Source organism: Moschus berezovskii, chromosome 7 (assembly GCF_049115385.1).
Source record: "Moschus berezovskii isolate FMDL1 chromosome 7, NW_MosBer_1.0, whole genome shotgun sequence".
NCBI lineage: Eukaryota > Metazoa > Chordata > Mammalia > Artiodactyla > Moschidae > Moschus > Moschus berezovskii.
In genome coordinates this window covers 55,403,976-55,413,440 of record NC_142466.1, presented here as the reverse complement: position 1 = coordinate 55,413,440, position 9,465 = coordinate 55,403,976, and the positions used below count along the sequence as shown (strand labels likewise).

The following is a 9,465-nucleotide window of genomic DNA, read 5'->3' as shown; positions in this document are numbered from 1 at the left end:
TTAGAATCTAAAGGATCAGAGACCTGCCTCACTGGTTTCAGTTATAACAGACTACTACATCAGAAATTTTTCCTCTTATCCTTTAGAGACGTTAAGACCTAGAAAATTCCCACAACATATTAATGAAGAAGGCAGGTAAGTCATACATAACTGAAATGTTATCTTTTAGCCAACCTGACAATTCCTTTCTCTTCATTTTAATAAATATTAACTATTGTTAACTATCATGTTTCTTTATAAATATGATCATTTCCAATGAAAGCATTAGTTTGTGAAGAAGCATATATAAAAATTTTTGGCTAATAGTTAAAAGTATTTTTAACAGGATATTATTCTAGAAACATTATCTAGTTCATTTCCTAGTTTTGCAATTCGGGGAAATTATTGAGGGTGGGAATGGCATTCGATAAGAAGAAGACACTTAAAATGTTCTGAAACTAGGAGAAGTTTACAGTGAATTTTTGACAAATACATTATTTTTCCTTCACAAAGTGAATTTATTTATACCTTCTTAATGAAATAAATGAACTTTAGTCATTTCCCATTTTATAATAGCTAACAAATGCGCAACTTTATTGCTTCCCCAGGAAAGATTTAATGGTGGTACATGTCTTTCCTTCCATCTTCTTTTTGGCTAGAAATCTTAGAATGAGGACTGTCTTCAACGGTGCTTTTCTCTTTTCCTGCCTCTTAGGTGGTAAGTCATTCAGTTCAGTTCAGTCGCTCAGTCGTGTCCGACTCTCCGCGACCCCATGAATCAAAGCACGCCAGGCCTCCCTGTCCATCACCAACTCCCGGAGTACACTCAAACTCATGTTCACAGAGTCGGTGATGCCATCCAGCCATCTCATTCTCCGTCGTCCCCTTCTCCTCCCGTAAATCTAAAAAGGAAAAATGACTCAAGAAATTCCAGAATTATAAGTGGAGGGTGATCTTAAATAAAGTATTTAAGATGTTTATAGAAAATCTTAAATAAACCCTTAATAATAAGAAAATGAAAGTCGCTCAGTCGTGTCCATCTCTTTGTGACTCCCTGGACTGTAATACAGTTCATGGAATTCTCCAGGCCAGAATACTGAAGTAAGTAGCCTTTCCCTTCTCCAAGGGATCTTCCCAACCCAGGGATTGAACCCGGAGTTAACATTTATTCAGCACTTCCTAAATGCCAGGTACTGGTCTAAATATTTGTATTAATGCACTGAATCTGCACCACAATCCTAAGAGTTAAGTGCTATTATTTCTCATTTTATATATGAGTACACTGAGTTGGTAGATGGTGGCCCAGAAGTTGCTATTACTATCATTAAACTGAAACTAACCAAACTAGGCAGGAAGCCTTTATAAATATGGCCCAAGTTAAACAAACCAGGTCTAGTTGCTGGACCAACCATTTGTAGTCTCTGCTTCCCACACTGCCCTCATTACTAAATACAATTTACAACAGAGTTCTGATTATCCCTTGCAGAGTACAGGAGCAAACTCAAACTGCTAGGGTCTCTGCTGTATTTGAAGTCTTTATTCTCCTCTTCTGTAAAGAATGTGGGGGGACACTGGAATAGGTGAAAACTTTCAAGAGAATAGCTTGCCTGTGTTTTAGTTATCATGAAAAAAATTATTCAGGCAGGGGATTATATTAATTTTGTTGGATACATAGAAAAGATGTGAGGATTAAAGAAGAGGATTCAGCATAGAGAGAAATTTTGAAGTAAGGAGTGCCCATGAAGCAAGGATGGTTATTTTAAAAAGGTCACCATCATTGTGATTTATAATGTTTAAGTAATTACATATATATTTTTAATATGCATTTGAATAATTAAATATAGCCTGCTAGATTTTCCTCACAGTAAGTTCATAAAGTAGCATACTTCAGAATTAATCATGTAAGGAAACTATTAATTTAATATAAAACCTGAAACTTTGAATTTAGTTGTCAAATTGGAATATATCATGTGTAGTTATATTAATAAAACCAACAATACATTTTCAGACAAAAAGAGACTGGAAGAAAGCATATGGGATCTATGAATATGCTGATAAGTAGTCACGCGATGGAACAAGTACAGTCAACAAAAAGCCTAAAAGCTAAGGCATCGTCTTCAGTTACAGTAAAGAATATCAGGGCCAAGTTTTTAGGAAGAGGGCTATCGATGTTGGGTGTGGAATCAGAAGGAAGGAGAGAGAGAAAGAAACTAGAACAGATCTCATCCAGGAAAACAGTCCATGGCCTTAGGCGTGATGGAGAAAGATCCGGCATCATGTAATATCCCTAGCATGCAGGGCCACTGAGCCATGCAGTGAATCTCTAAGGACGAGTTGTAAATTGGGAAATCATGAGTCCAGGAGGAAAATTCACTTGGGCATGACTTGAAGAAGCAAGCAGCTCTAGTACTCTGGGCAGGTAACTGATCCTGAATCTTGGAAGAATCAAAATCTCCATTAAGAAGAAGGTGACATCAGAAGGTTTGGGATACAGAAAGGTAGGCAGTTTTAGTGACATGGAGTATTTGCTCAAAACAAGGGGTTTGGATTCAAATAGACCTTTTATAACTCCTGTTTCTGCCTCTGGAGTGAAGTACTTAAAATTTTATGACTTCAGTTTTGTTTTGTGTGAAATGTAGAAAACTATACCTGCCTGAAAGGTTAGTTGTGGGAAATGACTGGGCTAATGCATGTAAATTGCTTAACAGGCTCCTTGGCAGAAACTAAATTGTTTAAAAAATATTTGCTTGTTGATCACTGATTATATATTGAAACCTTGTCATGCTCAGGGAGAGTACCAATGTGAACCAAATAAACCAAAATGTCTTGAGAAGAGTTTGAAACTGGAGAGAGTGGTCAACAGAGATTAATTAGCCTCATTAGCCAGACTAATTTCTATTAAAAGTGATCTCTTCCAACTCCCAATATGTCGGAAATATAAAATACATTGCACAGGACCTCCCCAGTGGTACAATGACTAAGACTCCCAGTTCCCAAAGCAGGGGGCTCAGGTTCCATCCCTGGAAACTAGGTCCAACATGCTGCAACTAAGAGTTTGCATGGCGCAACTAAATATTTCACATGCCACAAGGAAGACTGAAGACTCCATCCACATGCTACAACTAAAACCTGGTGCACTAAATAAATAAATAAATATTTTTTAAAGATTATTTTAAAAATACTTTGCACAAAATATTTCGCAAATACTTCTTTGGAGTTAACCAGTGAATAGGAGTGGAATGGCAATGGTTTTCATATATTAAAAGATTGGAACAATGAACATAAGACAAATTTTAGTTCAATTTCTGAAGAATCCGTTAACAATCTGAGCTTTTGTTTCAATGATAATGAGCTCTTCATCATAAGCCAAAGCTTCCTGCAGGGGTTATTATAAAGGCGGCTCCTGAATTTAGTAGAACCAGTGCTTCTCAAAAACTGGTCCAGACATCTTCATTCAAATCACAAGTCCTCCACTGTTTCTGGGCACCTAAAATACAGATTCCTGGGCCCCACTGCCTATAGATTCTAACTTAGGTGCTGTGGAGGCTGTGGAAATCTGTGTTCATTTTAACTGCTTAAGTAAATCTGATGCATAGTCAGATTTGAAAAGGGATCTTCAAGTTAATGTCTTCCAATCTCACCTATGTTGACTAAGTTCAAGAGTCTCTGGGCTACTTCCACATAACCAAAATAAATAACTCTTTTAAGCCAAAATAAAATGAACACAGATTTTCACAGCCTCCACAGAACCTGAGTTAGAATCTACCAGTGTGCAAACATGGCTTCCCTTGTGGCTCAACGGTAAAGAAGCTGCCAACAGTGCAGGAGACACGGGTTCGATCCGTGGGTCAGGAAGATCCCCTGGAGAAGGAAACAGCAACCCACTGTTGCCTGGGAAAATTCTTGCCTGGGAAATCCCATGAACAGAAGAGCCTGGCAGGCTACAGTCCATGGCGTTGAAAAAGAGTTGGATACAACTTAGTGACTAAACAAGAATACCTAAACATTAAGCAATGAATGCTCACAGAGAACCTACTCTATATAATGTACTGCCTTAGACATTGAAACAAAGGCCTAACAGTGAATATATGGCTGAAATTAAATTTTCTGGCTAAATAACTTTGGTTTAATTTAATTGGGCTCTGAGTTCCTGAATTTATTTTAACCAAGTTGTTTAGCCCACCTGGCTTCATTTTTAATTAGTTCAGAGCACTTTCACTTCTTTAATGGTGCATATGTTATAAAATTCCCCCCATTAAATTCTCAAAATAAAATAAATTTATATCAGTTTTTAGAATCAATTTATAAAATATTGTTTACTTTTTAAAGTTGAAAATCACTACTTTATTTTTGGATTATTCTTTTCTCTCTTTTTTCCCCTCTCTGATGTCTATCTCTATTTTCCCCTTATTTTTCCTATCCTGTACTTGAGCTGTTGGAGGTGTGATTTGTAGAAAATGCAACCTCTCAATCCCCTTTCATGGATGTCTTTTGGACTTTGGAACCTGCAGAACAAAACCTGGACAGTACTGTATAAAAGAGGTCCTTATTAAAGGTAAGTCATAACACTTTAAAAATATTTAATCAAAATGAGCACAGGAAAACTTACATAAGAGCAAACATGGAATGAGCATTTACTACATGTTAGACTTTACTAAGGGCTTTACCTGGATTACATCACATCAATAAAACAATGATTTGAGCTGGATCTTGTCACTATTCCCAATTTAAGGATGAAAAATCTGAGCAGAAATGTACATGACATTACACAGTTAAGCAGTGCTGTCTAATTCAAATGTGAGTGTTTAACTCCAGAGCATGCATTCCTAAAGAGATCTATATACTGCCTCATTCACATCATTCACATCCTCATAAAAAAATTAATACATAATTTCCTTCTAAGTGTAGGGCTCTGTGCAATCACATAAGTTTCATGTCCAGAAACCCAACCTTGTCCACATGAATTAAAGAAAGAAACAAAAATACAAATGATGAAAACTTTAGAAGAAAATATTAGAGGACATATATTAAGCTTAAAAGAAAGGAGGTCTCCTTAACATCCAAAAGGCAAGATTTTAAAGTAAATAATAGATAAATTTGAATATATCAATATCTTAAGATTTATGAAATGAATGATAACCCCAAAATTAAAAAGATGAGGGCTAAACTGAGTGAAAATAATTGGAAATAAATAACAGGAAAAAATATTAATATCGTCCCAGAATAAATAACTTCTAAAAAACTAATTTTTTCAAAGACCAACAATCAAAAAGAAACAAAAATTTTAAAGGAGATATAAAGGTAATTTTCAGAAGAGGAGATATAAATGACTTACCCTAAAAACATGAAAAGCTGCTCAACCCAAGAGTAAATATCAAAGAAATTCAAATTACAAAACTATTATTTTTAACCCATCAGATTGCTAAAAATTACAAGATTTTTGTAATATCAAGGGTTAGTGACTATACGGGAAAATGGGAACTCACACATTTTCTAATGACAATTTAGATTGATTTGGCTTTTTAAAGACAATTTGTGAATTTCAGTTAAAATTTTAAATGAGCTCAATTTTCTACAGAGCAATTCATTTCTTGGAATCTACTGCAGACAAATACATGTAACACAAAAAAGCATGTATCAAGGTTATTGCAACATTATGTTTAATAGGACAGTAACAGAAATTATCTAAATGTCTATAGGTAACTGTTAAACTATGATATATACAGTTCAAGGATTGCTATGCAATACTTAGAATGAACAGATCCCTCTGTTAACATGAAAAAATATTTTTGCAATTGTTGGGCTGAAAAAAAGTCAGGGAAAAACAGTATGTGTGATATACCACTTATGTATAAAAACCCACAAAGCAAAACTCTAAAATTCTCTATAAAAATGGAAGAGGAGAAAAAAATGAGAGGAAATTAAAGTCAGTTGAGAGAGAGGAAGAGAATCTGGGGTAATGTCTGCTGGGGTGCTGGTTTTAATAGGGTTACTTGAGCTTTGTTCAACCGATGTACCTTCATCCCCTCTCTGAATCCCAAGTTCCCTCTGACTCTCACCTGTGCCAATCAAGAGCCCCTTCCTTATCAAAGAGGAAAGGGGCCAAGCCCCTCCACCCCCAGAGCCATGAAATATTAGCTTTCAGTGAATGCTCTTCTCTTCCTTAATGTGTACAGGTAGACCTCTAGTCAGCTCATCATAAAACCTCTGCACATAAAAGCCTGGAAGCTTATACAGCAAAATCTTGACAATATATGTCTCTAGGTTGGGTCAAGGCCCTAGAATAATTACAATGTTGTAGGAAGAACAGTTTTCTAACATGGAAAGTCTGCCATTTCATGCTGACGCAAAACAAATACAGTTGGAACTTAGGCTCTGGATGGTTTTATCAACAGTTTGTCAACATTATTGACAGTTTCACAGGGTAATTCTTTGTTATATAGGGCTATTTTGTAGGATAGTTAGTACATTGCTGGCTTATACTCACTTCATCCCGGTAATATCTTCTAAGTTGTAACAATAAAAATGTTTCTGGGGACTTCCTTGGCAGTCTAGTGGTTAAGACTTTGCCTTCCAATGCAGAGGGTGTGGGTTTGATCCCTTATTGGGGTAAGCCATGCGGTGCAGCCAAAAAAATTTTTAAATGAGAAAGATATTCTGTTAGAAGAATGAAAAGTTAAAAACTGGAAGAATATCTGATAAAGGGTTCATTTTCAAAATATATATAAGTCATTCTTAAAATTCAGTAATAAAAAATGGTTCTGGGCATTATCTAATGTCCTTAGGCTGGGGAGCAAAATTACTCCCAAATGAAAAAGACTGCTGTTTTCTCAAATTTCCAGAGTCATATGTTTTGCTGCCTTTAGAGAAATGTTCTTGGTGTTCTCCCCCATACAACTAGGGGAGTTACTAGACAGTATTCTCATTTACTTTGTACTTTTGTATATTTTCCACATTTTCTACAGTGAATATGTATTACTACTTATAATTGGGGGAAAATTAAATGAGGTCAAGGACATGCTTCCATTCCTAAGAAGCACTTACACATTTAAATGACTCTTCTGTGGATTCAGCCCTTTGAATAGCTCATGATCTGGGTAAAACTGAGGGATGATTATTAGGAAGTCTCCAAACAGCCAACATTTCAGAAACTTCTACGTAGTGAAAGGCAATTGCATAGCTTTTGTCAACTGAGTTTGAAAGCTATTTTGTTTTACAGTTTCAAAGCTTTGTATTGCAATGTACCCAAATAGGATAACTTCAGGTGGGAGTTCTTAAAAGGCAAGATGATTGTATTCTCATAGATCTAGAGCTTTCACTTTGTTTTCCTTTGTTGTTGTTGTTTTTTGATAAATCTATATTTATTATTTTCAGTTCAGTTCAGTTCAGTCACACAGTCGTGTCCAACTCTGTTGTTTTTTTTTTTAATTGGAGTATAGTTGCTTTATAATGTTGTGTTAGCTCCTGCTGGACAGCAAAGTGAATCAGTTATATATATATATATATATATCCCCTCTTTTTTAAATATCCTTCCAATGTAGGTCCATCATCGAACACTGAGTATAGAGTTCCCTGTGCTATACAGTCAGTTCTCAGTTATCTATTTTATACATAATAGTGTAAATATGTCATAAAAAGGAAGGAAATAGTGCTGTTTGCTGAGATGTAGATAGACCTAGACACTGTCGTACAGAGTGAAGTCAGAAAGAGAAAAACAAATATTGTATAATATCGCTTATATGTGGCATCTAGAAAATGGTACAAATGAACATTATTTTCCTTTTTTTTGATCTGTTAGTTATCTGAAGCATCTGAAGCCAGGTCAGTTGCACCCTCTAAGGGATTCTTCTACCATGATCTCTTGTTTCCCCCAGGTGGAATTCATTGGTATTCAATTGAAGGCTGCACAGAAAGCCAAGACCAGTGTTTTCAGAGAATCCTGAAATCTCATCAAATTTACTCTACTCACTGCTGCCATCGTCCTTTGTGCAATTTCTGAGCCAGGGGCCCATATCTAAATTGGTTTACTGATCAGTCCATCTCAAAGCCTGAACCAGTCATCCCAAGATGGCAACTACCATCAATCAGCCCTCTGCAAAAGCCTCAGACCTGCAGGTTGTAGGAGTTATGGTCTGAAACCAAGGCTTTTAACGTGCCCAACTTCTCAGCCACTACATCCATCTCATCTCAGAAACATCCGTTCCTACACCATTTTCTCCTCTCTCCTCTTTCTGTTTATTTCCCCTTCCAGTGATTTCAAAGCCAAAAAACAAAAATGTGAGTGACTCTCTGAGTAAAATTATGCATGTGATATCTACTTTACTAATTTTCCTAAATATTTCCATACTCCAAAAAACAGTTACGAATGAGTTGTATCACAAGATACCAAGTGACTTGACAGTGTTCATTCGGTTTCCAAAGCAAACTGCCTGGCTCTTTCAGGTCAATTTATTGCACAAGGGAAACTGATTTAACAAATACTGCAGGAAAAATAAACTGGGAATCAGCAAACCAGGGGTAAGAACTATGAACCCAAACGGCAAAGGTCTCAGGCAGGTGCAAGGGTTGGTACTTATTTTTCTCATCTGTGTTAAAATTTGTCAAAATTTTGGATTTCCATACTTCAACCACACATTAATTATTTGGCTAATCTAATTTTGGCAGGTTAAGCAATTGAACTGAAGCAGGGAAATAGGTTTCCCTGTACAAGAAATTTTGAAGGTTTATAAATACACTTTGAACTGAAATTTGCATTTTTTTAATGTGCCACATATTCAATTATTCTCATTCAATGCCCTACTTTTGAAATTTCAAGATTATTGTGTTTTAAAATTTAAAGTTATTTTTCTCTGTATTTCCAGGAGTTTGACAAATTTAAATGGTAAATAATAAATCTCAATAAAACCTTCTTTTGCTATTTTTTTTCTCAGAACTTAGATGTTTTCTCAGAACATCTTATACACAGCGGGTCTTGAACAAATAAATGCTTTTCTATAAACTTTGAAGTAAAAAAAGCATTAAAAAAATAATCCCAAGAAAACTAGATTATTTTCCTCCACACTCATTTTACCTATATTCTTTAGACCACATTTTTGAAACCATAAAAAAAAATTTCTTCATCCTGAAATTTAAATCCATTTGTTATTATTCTATCAGTCTGAATCAGCTACATTGGTAAACAGTGGTTATCCAAAATCAGTGAACTTCATGGAGATTTTACTTTTTTTTTTAATGTAAGTCTGGTGCTGGGAGGGATTGGGGGCAGGAGGAGAAGGGGACAGCAGAGAATGAGATGGCTGGATTGCATCACCGACTCGATGGAGGTGAGTTTGAGTGAACTCTGGGGGTTGGTGTTGGACAGGGAGGCCTGGCGTGCTGTAATTCATGGGGTTGCAAAGAGTCGACCACGACTGAGAGACTGAACTGAACTGAACTGAATGCCGTTTACCCAGTTTATAAATAAACTGGGGGGCAGAGGGGGAGGAG

General features: G+C 36.0%; 1 protein-coding gene across 1 annotated transcript; it reads left to right on the top strand.

The window, feature by feature from the left end:
• Positions 1-597: 597 nt before the first annotated feature.
• C7H9orf57 (chromosome 7 C9orf57 homolog) lies at positions 598-7,978 on the top strand. The gene is made up of 3 exons (XM_088837695.1): positions 598-697; positions 4,412-4,534; positions 7,854-7,978. Exons 1-3 carry the CDS (start codon positions 598-600, stop codon positions 7,976-7,978), a joined length of 348 nt encoding a protein of 115 aa, XP_088693821.1.
• Positions 7,979-9,465: the final 1,487 nt, after the last annotated feature.